This window comes from Mesoplodon densirostris, chromosome 11 (genome assembly GCF_025265405.1).
Source record: "Mesoplodon densirostris isolate mMesDen1 chromosome 11, mMesDen1 primary haplotype, whole genome shotgun sequence".
Classification (NCBI taxonomy): Eukaryota; Metazoa; Chordata; class Mammalia; order Artiodactyla; family Ziphiidae; genus Mesoplodon; species Mesoplodon densirostris.
The window spans coordinates 87411580-87430257 of NC_082671.1; the positions used below are offsets into that span (position 1 = coordinate 87411580).

The 18678-nt window shown below is 45.1% G+C and overlaps 1 protein-coding gene across 3 annotated transcripts; it reads right to left on the minus strand.

Moving 5' to 3' along the window:
* Positions 1–12764: 12764 nt before the first annotated feature.
* Positions 12765–18418, minus strand: SOCS2 (suppressor of cytokine signaling 2). 3 transcript variants are annotated; one of them, XM_060113784.1, is made up of 3 exons: positions 17682–18418; positions 15890–16250; positions 12765–14234 (listed from the first exon to the last, which is right to left on the minus strand). In XM_060113784.1, exons 2-3 carry the CDS (start codon positions 16026–16028, stop codon positions 13777–13779), a joined length of 597 nt encoding a protein of 198 aa, XP_059969767.1. In that variant the 5' UTR covers positions 16029–16250; positions 17682–18418; the 3' UTR covers positions 12765–13776. The 3 variants fall into 3 exon arrangements, with proteins under 3 accessions (XP_059969767.1, XP_059969768.1, XP_059969769.1); XM_060113785.1 differs by lacking the exon at positions 17682–18418 and adding an exon at positions 17036–17630; XM_060113786.1 differs by lacking the exon at positions 17682–18418 and adding an exon at positions 16701–16908.
* Between the last annotated feature and the right edge of the window lie 260 nt (positions 18419–18678).

Sequence of the window (18678 nt, forward strand, 5' to 3'; positions counted from 1 at the left end):
GTAAATCCTTGTTGCCTATGTATTATATGTATAGTAGTTTGTACCTAGCTCTGTAATATGTATAATTTCATTTCAAGACTTAAGACATTTCCTTTTGGCTCACAAATGTCTCACACAAAGGAAAAAGAAAAATTATTTTTGCAATACTTGAAAAAGTTTTGTAAGACAAAGAGGAAGGAGGAATGGAGTTAAAAAGTCTATGTGTAAAAATCCTCAACAAAATACTAGCAAACATAATCCAACAGAATATTAAAAGGATCATACACCATGATCAAGTGGGGTTTTTTCCAGGAATGCAAGGATTCTTCAATATACACAAATCAATCAATGTGATACACCATATTAACACACTGAAGAAGAAAACCATATGATCATCTCAATAGATGCAGAAAAAGCTTTTGACAAAATTCAACACCCATTTATGATAAAAACCCTCCAGAAAGTAGGCATTGAGGGAACTTACCTCATCATAATAAAGGCCATATATGACAAACCCACAGCCAACATCATTCTCAATGGTGAAAAACTGAAACCATTTCCTCTAAGATCAGGAACAAGACAAGGTTGTCCATTCTCACCACTATTATTCAACATAGTTTTGGAAGTTTAGCCACAGCAATCAGAGAAGGAAAAAAAAAAAAAAAAAAGGAATCCAAATCAGAAAAGAAGAAGTAAAGCTGTCACTGTTTGCAGATGACATGCTACTATACATAGAGAATCCTAAAGATGCTACCAGAAAACTACTAGAGCTAATCAATGAATTTGGTAAAGTTGCAGGATACAAATTTAATGCACAGAAATCTCTTGCATTCCTATACACTAATGATGAAAAATCTGAAAGAAAAATTAAGGAAACACTGCCATTTACCACTGCAACAAAAAGAATAAAATACCTAGGAATAAACCTACCTAAGGAGACAAAAGACCTGTATGCAGAAAACTATAAGACACTGATGAAAGAAATTAAAGATGATACAAACAGATGGAGAGATACACTATGTTCTTGGATTGGAAGAATCAACATTGTGAAAATGACTGTACTACCCAAAGCAATCTACAGATTCAATGCAATCCCTATCAAACTACCACTGGCAGTTTTCACAGAACTAGAACAAAAAATTGCACAATTTGTATGGAAACACAAAAGACCCTAAATAAACAAAGCAATCTTGAGAAAGAAAAACAAAGCTGGAGGAATCAGGCTCCTGGACTTTAGACTATACTACAAAGCTACAGTAATCAAGACAGTATGGTACTGACACAAAAAAAGAAATATAGATCAATGGAACAGGATAGAGAGCCCAGAGATAAACCCATGCACATATGGTCACCTTATTTTTGATAAAGGAGGCAAGAATATACAATGGAGAAAAGACAGCCTCTTCAATAAGTGGTGCTGTGAAAACTGGACAGCTACATGTAAAAGAATGAAATTAGAACACTCCCTAACACCATACACAAAAATAAACTCAAAATGGATTAAAGACCTAAATGTAAGGCCAGACACTATAAAACTCTTAGAGGAAAACATAGGCAGAACACTCTATGACATAAATCACAGCAAGATCTTTTCTGACCCACCTCCTAGAGAAATGGAAATAAAAACAAAAATAAACAAATGGGACCTAATGAAACTTAAAAGTTTTTGCACAGCAAAGGAAACCATAAACAAGACCAAAAGACAACCCTCAGAATGGGAGAAAATATCTGCAATTGACGCAACTGACAAAAGATTAATCTCCAAAATTTACAAGGAGCTCATGCAGCTCAATATTGAAAAAACAAACAACCCAATCAAAAAATGTGCACAAGACCTAAATAGACATTTCTCCAAAGAAGATATACAGATTGCCAGCAAACACATGAAAAGATGCTGAAAATCACTAATCATTAGAGAAATGCAAATCAAAAGTACAATGAGCTATCACCTCACACCGGTCAGAATGGCCATCATCAAAAAATCTACAAACAATAAATGCTGGAGAGGGTGTGGAGAAAAGGGAACACTCTTGCACTGTTGGTGAGGATGTAAAATGACACAGCCACTATGGAGAACAGTATGGAGGTTCCTTAAAAAACTAAAAATAGACCTACCATATGAACCAGCAATCCCACTACTGGGCACATACTCTGAGAAAACCATAATTCAAAGAGTCATGTACCACAGTGTTCACTGTAGCACTATTTACAATAGCCAGGACATGGAAGCAACCTAAGTGTCCATCGACAGCTGAATGGATAAAGAAGATGTGGCACATATATACAATGGAATATTACTCAGCCATAAAAAGAAATGAAATTGAGCTATTTGTAATGAGGTGGATAGACCTAGAGTCTGTCATACAGAGTGAAGTAAGTCAGAAAGAGAAAGACAAATACTGTATGCTAACACATATATATGGAATTTAAGAAAGAAAAAAAATGTCATGAAGAACTGAGGGGTAAAACAGGAATAAAGACACAGACCTACTTGAGAATGGACTTGAGGATATGGGGAGGGGGAAGGGTAAGCTGTGACAAAGCGAGAGAGAGGCATGGACATATATACACTACCAAACATAAGGTAGATAGCTAGTGGGAAGCAGCTGCATAGCACAGGGAGATCAGATTGGTGCTTTGTGACTGGCTGGAGGGGTGGGATAGGGAGGGTGGGAGGGAGGGAGACACAAGAGGGAGGGGATATGGGAACAGATGTATATGTATTACTGATTCACTTTGTTATAAAGCAGAAACTGACACACCATTGTGAAGCAATTATACTCCAATAAAGTTGTAAAAAAAAAATCTACAAACAATAAATGCTGGAGAGGTTGTGGAGAAAAGGGAACCCTCTTGCACTGTTGGTGGGAATGTGAATTGGTACAGCCACTATGGAGAACAGTACAATAGTTCCTTAAAAAACTCAAAAAAGAACTACCATATGACCCAGCAATCCCACTACTGGGCATATGCCCTGAGAAAACCATAATTCAAAAAGAGTCATGTGCCACAATGTTCATTGCAGCTCTATTTACAATAGTCAGGACATGGAAGCAACCTAAGTGCCCACTGACAGATGAATGGATAAAGAAGATGTGGCACATATATACAATGGAATATTACTCAGCCGTAAAAAGAAATGAAATTGAGTTATTTGTAGCGAGGTGGATGGACCTAGGGTCTGTCATACAGAGTGAAGTACATCAGAAAGAGAAAAATAACTACCATATGCTAACACATATATATGGAATCTAAAAAAAAAAAAACATGGTTCTGAAGAACCTAGGGGCAGGACAGGAATAAAGACACAGACGTATAGAATGGACTTGAGAACATGGGGAAGGGGAAGGGTAAGCTGGGACGAAGTGAAACAGTGGCATGGACATATATACACTACCAAATGTAAAACAGAGAGCTAGTGGGAAGCAGCTGTATAGCACAGGAAGATCAGCTCGGTGCTTTGTGAAGACCCAGAGGGGTGGGATAGGGAGGGTGGGAGGGAGAGCAAGAGGGAGGAGATATGGGGATATATGTATATGTGTAGCTGATTCAGTTTGTTATAAAGCAGAAACTAACACACCATTGTAAAGCAATTATACTCCAATAAAGATGTTAAAAATGGGGGGGGGGCGCTATGTGTGTTATGTAAAGTTTACCTGAGGTCAAATTGGTCAAGCTGGGGAGGAAAAAAAAAAAAAGAAACAAGGTATACATGGCATGAAATATGTGGTGATGATTACTGCTGCTCACCTAATTTGTCTGTTTTTCTCCTCCTCCTGGGCACAGGGAGGACTGGACTGCCTGGCCCTGGTGGTTGGGTGGCACCATTTTGCAGAGTTCTGGCCAATGAGTTGGGAATAGAAGTGACAGCATTTAAATGTCAACAAGACAGCCTTGGATTTCTCCTTTCCCACTGGCTCCCATCACATTTGAGGAGGTAGCTGCTTTGCCAGCCTTGGTGCCAGAATGACTAAGAGAACAGTTTCCCTGGTGACACATGTATGGGTAGAGAAATCTGTGTTACTTTAAGAAACAAACCTTTGTTGTTTTAAGCCTCTGAGAATTTGGGATTGTTTGTTTTGCAGCATAACCTAGCTTATTATGACTGACACATTATTCAAATAATTTACCTCCAGAGAAAGGAAAAGCGTGATAGGGAAGAGATGGTGTGTTATGGTTGCCCTGGATAGAGCTCTAAAGGAGATTAGTGGAAGAGACGAAAGGTGTAAATTCAGATGTAAAGGATCCTTCCAAGCCGGGTGCCCAGGGTTTGGGGAGATCTTGTATTACTTCTGAAATCAAAGTCCTAATAATACTATAATTACAAATTGGGCAAAGTCATAGCACTCTTGATATTAACTACATATGACTAAAGGTACATGGCCTAGCAAACACCATTGAGGTATATGCTGGCTGCAGGCCTCAGAGCTTAAAAGCATTTGTAAGCTTACTCAGAAAAAGGATAGAAGAGTGAATAAAAGCTTGGATTTTGGAGTTAGATGGGCCTGAATTCAAATCTCAGTTCTACTTCTTAAACCAGCCTAAGTGTCAGTCTTCTTATCTCTAAAGTGGAGATAAAAACAGAACTTACTTCAAAGGTTTGATGGGAGCACTAATTGAGGTGATATCTGTGAAGTGTCAAGTGCACTGCCTGGTATTACTAAATGTTCTAGCTTTTTCCAGTCCCCTGGAAGCCCAAGGTTGGCTGGTTATAGAATGACTGCCTTACTGTCCTGCCTTGAACATAGCGAATCCCATGCCTACCCAATGCAGCTTCAAACTGGATCTCATGGGAGCTTTCAGCCATTACCAGGCTCAGTGCTGTATCTCTGCCTATGACTTCTGCACACTCCCACCCTCCTAGGCTATCAAGACCAGTGCCCCACTTTAAAAGAGATCCAGGAAAATCCAAATATGCAAGGTGATAGACTGGGGCAGGATTATTCATGCTCCAAGATTCTTGTCATTATGCCAAAGAGTCCAAAAATTTCCTTAGTCCTTTGAAGGTTTCTTTCTTTCCTTTTAATAAATTGTTTGACAGAGAAAAGGAAAAATAAAACTCAATGACTTCTTTATCCATTAATGATTGATCAAAAATGAGAAAAATCTATGTAAGCGGGAAAAATGACTTCCAAAAGCATATCCTCTGCCCACAATTTTCTGGGAGCACATCTATTGTGTTGGCCAGAAAGCAGAGCACAGACAGACCTCCAGGTCCCTAAACAATGAAAATTCATCCAGAGGGTTATTGTGATAATGGCTGACACACATCAGATTCCTGTTTCTTCATCACAACCAAGATTTAAAAACCCAAGTCCAAACTCTATGATTCTAGGGTAGTGCACAAAGATCCATAGCCAGGAGAACACACAAATTCTTCTGACCAGGATGAAAATGGAGTCAACTGACTCCAGCTGTGAAAAAGTGCAGAGTTAAGAGGGTGTTACTATTTTTTCAAAATAAATGAGAATATATTATGGCACAGAGGCAAAATCTACATTACAACTTAAGTCGAAACTTAGACTCCACAGGAACATGGAGATTGCCCCTTCTCAGGCCACGCCCACCCCAATGGCAGAGAGGTTGCTCCTATATCTTGGCACTTGGGGTACCTCACTGGAAGGGAACAAAAAGCATGAAGCCACCAAGAGGCCCTAAGAGATTCAGTGTTTGACCCAAGGTCAAAGAACCAGAAGTGGACTCCACATTTTCCAGTTGCTAGTTCAAGGTTCTGCCCAGTGTAACACCACTTCCTCCTTTCCTGAGAATGGAATCTGCCACTTACCTCAGCCTGCCTGGCGTGGAAGCCGACCTTCAAAGGGAAGCATGCATCTGGGGGACCCAAAGCCCCAAACTCCAGGGCAAATGTGAGCCTGCAGACAAGGAAAAGGAGTCGATGTCTGCACCCTCCCACTAATCTTCTCCCAGCCACCCCCTCCTTCCCATCCCCTCACACCTAACTTGTCTCCTTAACTCCACTCTAGCTTTGTTCCAAGCTATTTTCCAAAGGGCCCTTCCAGAGGGATCATATAAAACACAAACCAAGTTCAGTTATTCCCCATTTAAAAAGCTTTTATCCACTGCCCTCCAGATAAAATTCAAGCGCTTCAGCAAGGCCTATAAGATCTGCCCCAACTTACCTGTGCCTCCTCTTCAGCCTTGTGGGAGAAACACCTTCCTCACCGAGGGGTCTAACAACTCATTTCCACCCTTTAATACTCAGACAAAAGGCACCTTCCTCCAAGGTCTTCCCTAACCCCTCAAAGCAAGTTGATGGCACCTTGTCCACAGGTAATTATTACTGCCTTTATCTTGGCGTTTCACAATAAATTGTTCATGTGGTTAAAGCGCCTAAACAACACGGTATCCTGAGAGGCACAACTGGGCTTCAGAGCCCAACAAAAACCTGGGTTTGAACCATGACTTCCCCACTTACTGGGGAAGCCAAGCCTCAGTTTCATTTTCAGTAAATGGGGAAATGCATACCTTAACAGTTTGCTGGGAGGGTTAAATGGAATGACAGTATGAGGTAGAAAACATATTCGATGGTTTAATAAATGTTAGTTCCTCTCCTCTCCATCCCTTCCCATTGGCTATAAGAGCTCCCTTAATGCTAGAACTTTCTTTTTACTCTTTTGTATTCCTGGTGAATAATACAGTAGGCACTTAATAAATGTTGGCAGGAAAAAAACAGAAGAGGGAGGGAGGAATGCAGAGGAGGCAGGAAGGGAGGAAAGGAAGAAGGAAATTAAATCATGAAATGAATGAATGAATGAATGAAGCTAGAAGCAAAAAGAGACCCTGATCTGTTAGAGCGAACAAAGTTACTATACACACTGGTCATACGACGGTGAGAATGTCGTAGCCTTCGCTACTAATAAACTCTGAAAGGATATCTGCAGATACTACTGTCAATAAGGAAAGACCCTGAATCCAGAGGCTGGCAGATCTACCAGCAGAAGGCATTGTAGTCCATGATAGGACTGGCACACATACTTTAAAAAATGTTCATTCCCCAAATTGTTCATTCCTATTCCACTCTAAATGCTGGGCTTAACACAAACGAGAATACAAATAAACTGGTCTTACTCTAGTGAGGTCTCAATTAACACACGTAGATCAGTGGTATGTTATTAAACCAGAGAGGGGGAAAAGAAGCCTTAACTTGTAGTGCCTGCCAGTTTCTGTGGTGTAAATACTCCCACCATGGGTGATTTTAATCTACTAATGACACAGTTATAGTAATTTAGCTCCCAAAATCCCTAAGCACTTAACAACTGGCTCTCAGGAGCCCTCAGCACACCACTGATTCTCCATTCCTCTTAATTTTCCCATTTTTGCCATCTTTTCAGTCACTGTGTTTTTTTAACATCCTTATGGCCTGATGGACAAGGAAAATAAAAGAGAGAGCAGATGATTTTTCTGTCAGTGGTTCTAGCAAAGGAGACTGAAGAGGGAGGAAGCTAAACAGCTATGTGTTTATGGGTTTCAGTTATCCCTATTCTCTCTGCCCCTTATTACTGCAGATAACTGAGCAGATGCCCTAATCAAATGTGCAAAATATAAACATACTTTCTGATCAAATATAGAATTAATGGCCACAACCTGGTAATAGAAATGAAGCCAAAAAAAGCTATGCTAGAAACCTAAGAAGGGTCAAGTTCATCAAATGGCAGAAGGGAAAATGGATAGAGGACCTCAATCGACATTTTTCCAAAGAAGACATACAGATGGCCAACAGGCACATGAGAAGATGCTCAATGTCATTAATCATCAGGGAAATGCAAATCAAAACCCCAATGACACCACCTCACACCTGTCAGAATGGCCATCATCAACAAATACAACAAACAACAAATGTTAGCAAAGACGTGGAGCAAAGAACCATCATGCACTGCTGGTGGGAATATAAACTGGCGCAGCCACTTTGGAAAACAGTGTGGAGATTCCTGAAAAAATTAAAACTAGAACTACCATACGATTCAGCAATTCCACTCCTGGGTATTTACCTGAAGAAAACAAAAACACTAAACTGAAAAGATATGTGCATCCCCATGTTCATTGCAGTATATTTACAATAGCAAACATATGGAAAGAACCAAAGTGCGCGGCCATAGATGAATAAAGATGTGAGATATATATATACACACACACAATGGAATACTACTCAGACTTTAAAAAAGAAAAGAATGAAATCTTGCCTTTTGTGACAACATGGATGGACCTTGGGGGTATTATGCTGAGTGAAATAAGTCAGAGAAAAATACCATATGATCTCACTTATATGTGGAATCTAAAAACAAAACAAACAAAACAAAATGAAAACAGACCCATAGATAGAGAGAACAAATGGGTGAAGGGGGATGGGCAGGACAGGTGAAGGGAATTAAGAGGTACAAACTTCAAGTTATAAAATAAGTCAAGGGGATGTACAATGCGGCATAAGGAACATGGTCAGTAATACTGTAATGATTTCGTATGGGGACAAATGGTTACTAGACTTGTGGTGATCATTTCAAAATGTATTTAAATGTCAAATCACTATGTCGTACACCTGAAACTAACATAATATTGTACATCAACTAGAGTTCAACTTTTAAAAAGGTGGCACAGGGCATGTTAAAATGGGAAATCAGACAACTCCTCTGGATAGAAATAAACAGGGAAAATATTTTTCTGAATGTTAAAGATCACAGCAGCTCTCTGGACCAAAATCTAAACAGGAAAAAGCACACCAAACTAACAGAAGGGAAAACCGTTTAGCAAAATGTAAGTTTTTATCTTAACATGGTTGGAAACTGGAGACATATAAATTTTATGAAGTTCTGTGATGAAGCCTCACTCTCTCTGCCATAGGAAAGGGGCTCCTTGGGTGGTATTTCTGCTTAGACAGAAGAGGAAGGCAGCTGGCAATATTTCCTTCCCTCTCACTAGGACTCTGGCTTGCCTTCCCCTTCCCTCTGTTTCTAACAGAGGAAGCACTACCTGAGTAATAATACTTCACGAAATATGCTCCTGATCTCTAGGGCAAGTCAGAGTTCCTATAAGTTAAGGATGCAGTTCAGAGTGAGAATTGTCTATGAAAGCAGTTTTATGGCTCAGTAGATGTTTACTGATGAAACCCCATTCTCTGTGACAACACTCGTGTGATCCAGCCTCTCTCACTGACAAAGGAATATCCAGGTTTTGCTCCATGATTTCAGCTGACTTACTATCTAGGCATTTGGTACTCTGGGGCTTTTAAGAAGCTTCTGTGGCAACAGCTGTTACTTTACTTTAGTAATAAAGTAACCTGAACTCAAGCCACATAGAGGAAAAAATTAGAAACATCAAAAATATGTGAAGATGAGAATACAAGAAAACCATGCCTACATAGGAGAGTGAAACAAAACTATCACAGATTCATTTTTACAGATAGATATCCAAAAGGGAGGGAACAGAGGGTATTTCCATTCCATTCAAATGAAGGGCAACTTAGTGAAGAAGCAGCTTCTGATACTTCACATAAAAAGAGTTAAAAAATGCACATGACAAAAGTGTGGCATCTGGGGCTGGCTACTTGTTTCAAAACCTGAAAGGAATCAAAGAATGAGACAAAGAGACAGATTTAATCTTACCGATCCTAAATCACTCAGTTACCCAACTCAGGGAGAAGGTAATTAACGAGCCCCTTTCACTGGAGTATAATCTGGCCAGCAGGGCTGGGTCAGTTGAGCAAACAGAGCAACCTCATGCTACAAAAGGGGGAAAGTAAGGCAGGAATGAACTGAGCCATTAGGACCAAGAGCAGGGGAAAGAAAGAACGGGTCCCCTGGTGAGGACAGGAGGGTAGGCAGTCACTGGGCCAACAGGCATCACCAGCTGGGCGTGAGTCACATCTGGCAGAGGCAAAAATGAGATCACAAAACAGCATGGATGGCAAGGTTTCGATTTTAAAACAGCAAGTAGATTAGGAAACGTTGAGGAGTTAAAAATTAATGCAAAACTCTGACGTGAATCAAAATATCATGAAAACCAGCAGAAGCTGATTCTTCCAGAGTTCGGTGGAAGGAGCCAAGAACCAGGAATTAGCCCGCAGAGTATTCCCAAGGCCCACTGTCTAAATTCCAAAGGAAGGAAAACCCAATGTTCAAAGAACTGTAGGGCGTACAGGGTCGCCAAAGAAAAGTACTGATGATTGAAACAAAGGGTAGGAGGGTGCAGCTTTTACAAATACTAAACCTGAGTTTAAAATATCTGTGTTCCAATATGGACTCCGCCCTTGACTTGCTGGGTTGATGGTGTGTGTGTCTCTATGCACATGTGCACGCAATTCGCCTGATCTCCCCGGGGCTGGGTGTCTTCCTCAGTAAAATGATGGAACTAAATTATGTCATCTGAAAAGTGGTTTCAAGCTTTATTCTAGGAAGTGAAAAAATTGGGAGAGGAGAATGCAGGCCACTTAGTAAACAAAAGGCCTAGAATGAATGACGACACTTTTTTGCTCCAAAGGCTAGGAGCCTCGGACACAGGAAGGCCTCTGCCTAGCTGTTAGATGTCACCACCGCTACTCCACCCCCACTCCTCGTGCCTAAACCCTCAGCCGAGAAGGGCATGGCCTGGTCCTGGGACATTCCATCCCATGGATTATGTGATGACGTGTCTCTCTCCTACCCTCCTCCCAGAGTACAATTTTCTAAAAGCAGAGAAAAATCCTTCCCAAGAAAATAAACACTCCCAAACAACTGTCCCATTCTGTTACCTATTTGGATTACATAATTGCTATGAAGTCAAGACTTTCTTATTGACACGCCAGAAAAGACCTCTCAGCTCATACAGCTCATAAGCTGAACTGCCTTTTCTCCACTGTCCAAAGCCCTAAAAAACCTCCAAGTCCCTAAAAAGCAGTCCCCAGTGCCCACTGAGACGGAATGAAAAACTCCACCGCCTCAACTCTGCTCAGAATGGAAACTCAGATCAAAATATTTTAAATCTGTGGGGATGTAAGCCCTGTATACTATATTCTTCAACAATAACGACAATAACAAACCCTCACTGATGCCCCAAACTGCCCTTCATAGAAGGAGAACACTGATATTTTTTCTGATTCTGTTGAGAATAATTTAGACAAGTGTACAATCTTAACTCTTTTGTTGGCCAGTCTGTAAAATGGGGTGACCGATAATTGGTAACTGGCATCACTTACCAGCCACCAGGTAAAACAGTTAACCCTCTCCTGACCCACCCTGACACTAGGAAAAAACCACTAGGCCAAGCTGGCTCCAGTCCCACAGACCACAACGCTAATCAAGATACCTATACTTTTCCCGTTGAGGCGCCGGTAGAAAGGCTGAGGGTTCCTCTTACAGCCTGCTCTAACTTGTTCGTCTAGATCAATGTAGAAATAGCAGCAAATTGCTCTTCATAATTCCTCTCCAGGAATGAAAAGGACTAGGATATTCCTGGAATGCCTCCTCACTCGCAACATTAGAAGGTATACCTCCTGTAATCACTGTACTGTGCTCAGTGTGAAGATTAAATGAGATAATGCATGGAATGTGCTGAGCGAGCATCTGGCACACAACAAACTCAGTAAATCAATGATGTTCCTAATTGTAAAAACAACAACACACAAACAACAAAACAAAACCAAAACAACAGCGGGGGGGCGGGGACTGTTTCCTGATGCTTATCAGCTTACTTAGAATAGGGAAGGTCGAAACGTAAGGCAACAATAGTTCCATAGCACAATCCAGAGATGTTTCTGCTGTCCTCTGGTTTTCTTGTAATCAGCCACTTGATAGCCGTTAGGAAGAACTTTCCACAATGCCACGGGCACTCACACCCCACTAGACATCCAACTCTCAATAACCGAGAGGTAGCAGAGCGTTTGGAACACTGAGGGCAGAAATGCAAAAGACCTTAAAGAAATTCCACAAAGCCCCTTGGCACCAATCACGTGGAAGTTTTGCCAGAAAAGCCAAACGTCCCACACCACACAATGGTTCTTGGTGGAAAAAGAGGGTAAATAAAGCACAGACTCTGAGCATCCTAATGAGAAGGTTACCTCCCCATCAGAGACCAGACCTTAAAAGTCTAGCTCTTTTGTTACAAATAAATTCTTCCTAAGGCACACCTAGCAATCTTTTGTGTTTGGCTCTGCTGTTTGGACATGCACAGTTATGTTTTCCTTCCAGGCACAAAACCGGTTTTTAAGAGCTTCATGAAAATATTCATATTTTCATGATATGCAATTAGTAGGTTTTACTATAATTTATAACTGAATTTTCTTGTTCATTTGGGGCACACACATCATATACTAGGCTCACCTTCCCAGTGACACACCATAGTATGCAGTTATGCAGGACATTTTGTTTTAAAAGCAGCAAAATGAATAATATCTGAACTCCAGAAAAGATGGTGCATTTGCAACAGTCGTGAGACTGTGTGGCAAAAAAAAAAAAAAAAAAAGGCCATAAAACTCTTACTTTGTATTTTGTATTGTGCCTATTCAACCTGTAAAAATTTTTGTAGTTTCTAAACCAGGTTTTTTGGAAACACAATGGGCGTTAGTGTTATGCCTTTTCAAGTTGTAAAAGACCAGGCCACTTGGCAATTCTCGTAGTTTCTACACCATGCTTTCCAAAATGCAAAGGGCAAGCGTTACCTGTAACTTTAGAGAAGGGCAAGTAATGTTCTACCTCTGGCTGAATATTTAGTTATTTCACTTGATGTAAGTTTTTATGGCAACCCTCCATTACCATGAAAGTGTATGTCCTCTACGATTCAAAGTAATTAAGTGCAACTTGTGAAAGTCAGGTTTTTTATTTAATACATTCTAATCAAATAGTAACAGCAGTAAATAAACACTTTGAAAAACAGGCAGGTATCCCCCTGTAACTGGAAGAAAGTTAAGTCAGAGTATTCTACATGGTAGAAGGGAGACAATTGCTAATGTCCATGGTTAGACCACTTGGAAGTTTCTAAAGCCATTTCTGAAAAATCAATGGCAACAGGTTGTGGGACACAGCTACTTCAAAGGGTAAAATGTCTCTATCTACATGGTTTTATTAACAGGGATTGAGTTGCACCTGTATAGCATGACATTCTTGTCTTTAGCCTTAAAGGAAAAGAAGAAGTCTTTTCCATTTGCACCAGTTTGAAATATTTCTGAAATAAGGCTCCCTTGAAATGGATTACTACAGTACTCATTCACATGAGAGAGTTCATACACGTAGTAAAAAGACAAATACAGGATTTCATGGTCACTTTTTTTTGGTTGATTTGGTTAATTGCATAAAATGAAGGATAAATACTCACAAGCGTATCTGTTTAACAAATCTCCTAAGTACATCAGAATGCAAAGTATCAAATGTCCTAAAATAGACTCTGATCACCAGGCATACAAAACTGAAGTTAAGCCTGTGTCAGTTTGGTTCCTTCCACTTCTTCAGCACTCCTAAGTGGAGCTCTTTCTCTACTGCCGGTGCCGGCACCTTCCACCTAACAGGAACCTCAGAAAGGCAAAGAGTTCTGATAAAGTGTTCCTTCAGCCTTTACTTGGGACGTTTTATTTTTAACTTAAAAGGATAAACTGGTCTTGGTCAGCCTTAGGAAGGGAAGCATCACTCAGGTGAAAATATTTGGGGGACCTTTAAATACCTAGCTACCCCTCCACACGTTTAAATTAGATTGACTTCAGCTGTTCTTAGAATGCTGCGTAGTTATCCAGAGCCGTCACTCAAGTTTTGGTTCTCTTTTTACATAGCTGCATTCGGAGATACTCTATAGGAGGCATGTTTAGAAAAAGAGAAACACTTATACCTGGAATTTATATTCTTCCAAGTAATCTTTTAGTCTTGTTGGTAAAGGCAGTCCCCAGATGGTACCGGTACATTTGTTAATGGTGAGTCTACAGAGATGCTGCAGAGGTGGTGCTGATGTGTAGAGCGGTTTGGTCAGATAAAGGTGAACAGTGCCGTTCCGGGGGGCTTCTGGGCCCGTCCGCTTATCCTTGCACATCTGAACATAGTAGTCGATCAGATGAACCACACTGTCAAACTGTTTAAGCTTGGACTTGACACATATGATAGAGTCCAATCTAAATTTCCCATCTTGGTATTCGATGCGAAGATTAGTTGGTCCAGCTGACGTTTTAACAGATATTGTTAGTAGGTAGTCTGAATGCGAACTATCTCTAATCAAGAAAGTTCCTTCTGGCGCCTCTTTTAATTTCTCTTTGGCTTCATTAACAGTCATACTTCCCCAGTACCAACCTGGGGTTTTTGTTCAAAAGAAAAAGAAAAGAGAGTAAAATAGTTATTATAGAGAATGTTTTAAATAGGGTAAATACTTGGCAACAACTTTTCTAGCTCTAAAAAGAAGTGTGTGAAAGTTTACCAGAGGCTACCATAAATACTTTCTATAGAAATTTGATGAAAACATAGGTCCATTTTATTTTCTGAACAAACTGCAAGCCAGTTTTCTTTTTTAAAAGTAACTTTCTGTAGCTGTTCTTTAAACTCTCTTAAGACTTTCTCCTAACGAAACAAAAGAATGTTTGCAATATGACACACTGGCTGACCGGGCATGATGCTTCTCCACTAGTCAAGTGAAATCAAAGATTTAATGTAAATTAAGTCAGAAGTTAGAAATAAAAGCCATGCCCTTAAAAAAGTGGAAAACCCAACTCCAGTTAATTCCAACAAGATAAAAAGAAGCAACTTTTTGGATGGTTGGTGTCCACTCCCACCCCACCCCCCCAAATCTGTTAGCGGCTGCATCCATATCTCTTTTCAAAGTCCCGTAAAGCACCGCTATTTACCTGTTTTAAGAGTGCAGTTCTAGTATGATACAATAGCTTCTGTTCGCTGCTTTGATAACAACTACCTTATCAGCCATTGAGAAATGAGAGAAAGCCCAATTGATAATTAGTACTTCCAGTTTACAGTCTTCCATAAACTTTTTTGGACTTTACCCTAATTCAAATCCAATCACAACCGTCGGTCTCCCCAGCATTCTCGAGTCTACCTGCCAGTTCCATCTCCCATCCCGTTTTCAAAAGTGACTTAGCAACATCTTACAGTTTAAAAGTTTGAACAATGCTCCCCCCCCCCCCCCAAAAAAAAAAAAAAAAAACTTGCTCGGGTACCTGCAATCTGCCGGTTCCTCCCGCTGAGGGAAAGCCCGTGGCCTGCACGGAAAGACCGGAACCGCAAGTGAAGGAACTTTTCCTTCTCCCTACTGCTACCAAAACTTCAACTTTGCCCCAAACGTAAGCTTTGAGGATCCTGATTTTGAAAGCCTGCAGGTTTGCCAGAATCTTTTTTTCCATCTTTTCTTCTTTCAGATGCCGAGAGACGACAGCGAGCCGCGCAAAGCGCAAGGCTGCACTTGAAACAAGCGAGGCCAAGCTCGGCTGGGGCTTCGCAGCCCGCCCTCCTCCCGGCTTTGCGGCAGTCCTGAGCGGCAATCTGTCGGTCCCCGAACTTGGCCGCCAAGATTCCAGACTGCAGCAGCTGCCCGGCCCGGGAGCCAGATGCAGCTGAAGCTGCGGGCAGCGCAGCGCCCACTCGCCGCCCTCTCACCCCGCGGACAGGAAAGGCGCCGGGGCACTTTCTCCGGCTAAGGTCCGAGCCCGAGTGCCGACCCCCAAACGGCCGCGGAAAACAGCAAAAATTCCAGCGCCCTAAGAGTCTATTTCCAAAGAGCCCTTCTAGCGCTCTAACCTTCCCTAGGCCTCTGAGTCCCTCGAGAACCACTTTTCTTTCGCATTCCAAGGATCCAGGTCCGTAGGGGCATTCTCCCCGCGGTTCCCTGAGCTGGGGCGGGGACGGTAGCGATTGCTTCCCAGCCTCGCTAGCACAACCGCATCCTTGTCTTTGGGGAGGCGCCCCCTTCTCGCACGCATTGCGGCCGGTCCGCTCCCTACCTGTGTGACTAAGTTCCCGCAGGGCCTTCGCCAGACGCGCCGCCTCCGGGGACGGCTCCTCCGCCGACCCCGAGGTCCCCCAATGGCTCTGCGTCCCTTCCGCGCCATTCCCGGAGGGCTCGAGGCACCGCAGGGTCATGGGAGAAGGGTCACCGCGGCAAAGACAGGTGGCCGCCCGAGCTGGGGTCAGAGAGGGGCACGCGTCCTCCTTAGAAGTCAGTGGGAACCCCAAAACGAGTCCCTGAGGGGTCCGCGAAATGGAAATGGAGGGGGAAGTAATGGGGAGCCGCTGGTTCTTCCTCCCCGGGTCCCGGTGCACGGATAGCAAAATCCCCCGCAGGCGCGGTCACGCACAGTTTGCCTGCAAAGAGAAAGTGGAGGGTTGGGTCAGTCGGAACTGGACCCCTGCGGCCGGGGCGGGGGTGGAGGGACAGAGACGTGGAAAATCCCGGGAATCCTCCGCGTCTGCGCTCCTGCACCATTTAACCCCGAGCATCTAGTTACTGCCCTGGCCCGTTCTAGAGAAAGAGGGATAAAGAGAGAGCAGGGATCCAAGACGCGAGAGTTGGGGCGGGGGACAGGATGAGGGTGGCGGACCGGCTTATTTCCCGCCCAGGGCTGCTCGCTGAAATCGCAGACTAGGAGATGAGAAGAGCAAAGAGTCACCTGCGGGTACGGTGGTAAACAGGCCTCAGTCAAGGACAAGTAGAAAAATGTAAAAAGGAAAGAACAGGAGAGGTCCCCACTTGGCATTCCTATCTCACACTCCGCACAGCCCGGGGAGCCCCAGGAGGAAGCACCCCGCACAAACCTAGTTCCCGGCCCTACAGCGCCGCGGGGCTTCCCGGGCAGAGCCGGCAGCCCGGGACGCGGAGGTGCGGGAGCTGCCGCAACACAGCAGGAGAGGCTGCCTCGCTCCCCTCCCCCCGCTTCCCGGTGCTCGCTTGGGGCAGGGGTTGGGGGCGCCGTGGCTGCCGCTCCCGAGGCCGGGCGGCTGAGGCTGCTGTTGCCGCCGCGAGCGCTGTCGAGGAATCTGCCCGAGCGCGCAGCCCGCGCGGGGGCTCCGAGCCCTGACCCGAGCCGGGGGCCGAGCAGGCGGCAGAGAGCGCTGCGGGACGTACTAGACAACCAACGCTGAGCCCTTACCTCGGCCTCGGCCGCCGCTGCCGCCTCCGCACCAGGCAGCCTCCCCAGCAGGCATGGGGCGGGGGAGCCGGGAGGGGCCCGGGAGGAGGGGTGTCTGCCCGAGTTTCCCCTGTTGACTTTTAATTTGGGAACGAGATGCCTGGGGATGTGACGAGCCCTGTGCTCAGCGGCGGGGGCGGCCGGAGTTCTCTGCACAGAGGGCAAACGTGAGCCCCGGGGACCATCGCCTCGATTCTCAGGGCTCTAACACCCCCTCCGGGCTCGGACACCCCCGACCCGGGGCAGCTGCTGGGTTCCCTCCGGCTGCAACCAAGGAGATGAGAAGGAGAGAGGGAGGGAGGAAAGAGGGCGGGAGGCAGGCGGGTGGGGAGGAGCGGGAGATCAGCTTATTAGGAGGATTATTAATCTGGATGGCAGTTTAGGGGAGGAAAAACAAAAACAAAAACTCTGGAGACTTCCAGACGCCGGGAAAGAACCGGAGAAAGCAGGCAGTAGCTCCCAGCCTCGGGGCAGAGCCGCAGCTCGGGCTCTCTAGCCCAGAGACTCGAAACTGCGGAAGCCAAGGCTTCCCCGCTCTCTCGGCCGCGCCCCAGTGCCCTCCCCAGCCCTCCTAGGGGCGGAGCCTTTGGACTCCCCAGCCCGATACCTGCCGCGGGCCCCTGCCCGAGCTCCTCCGGCGCCCCAGCTGTAGGCGACGGGGATCCTGAGGCTGTGCGCCCGGGGCCCCGGCGCGCACTGTCCGCGGCCCGCGCAGTGACAGTGGCGGCGGGCGAGAAGGCTCATGCTTCAAGGGAAGCCCAAGGCCCGCGAGCCGCGGCGGCGGCGAGACTAGACAAGAGTTAAATGTCTGTCCCCGGAGCGCTGTGTGCGCGCGACTTCCCAGACCTACGCGCCTCCCTCGCTCCCCGCCTCTCTCCCTAGTCCGCGCTCCCCGCGCGCCCCGCCCCGCGGCTGCGGAGGCCGCTTTCCAGGAACTTTCCAGGAATCCACCTCACGTGACCGCGGCCCCCGCTACTGCTTTAAAGAGACTCCGGTGCTAATGCGCAGGCTTCAGGGGAGACGGGCTCAGAGCGTTCGGGTGCCGGCCAGGGCGGGGTGGATGCCTGGGAATCCGCCCTCCTCTGACCCCACGCCCCGGAGTTCTCGGAGACGCGCAGGAGAAGCACCAGGCCATCACCGTCCCGGTTTCGGCGGCTGGAGCTTGCGCCCAACCCATGCAAGCTGTGCGCCGGAGTCGAGCGGTTAGCAGACGTTCTCGCCCCTCGGCCCGCCGCGGCTGGTTGTCTTTTCCATCCCCTCCGCGCCTTCTCTAGGCGACTTTCCAGGCCGCACATTTTGGGGGTGGTGGTGGCTGGAGAGACTAGAGGTCCTCGGAAACGGCCCCTCCCGCTCTAAAACACATTAATGGAGTGGGAGAGCTCCCTCTTCAGCACCCCCGCGCCCACGCCCGAGATCCGGAGGGAGCGGGCTGATGGCGGTCCTCTCGGGTCCGGTCCTAGATCTGGCTGCCAGCAGGCGGAGAGCGGCGCCTCGTTAAACGGCGCCGGCCGCTCTGTCTCCTCCCCGTGGCGGTCTTGCTCCCTGTCTCCCGCATCGGCCCAGCCCGGCTCCTCCGTCCCTTCCTCCTCCTCGCCGCTCCGTTG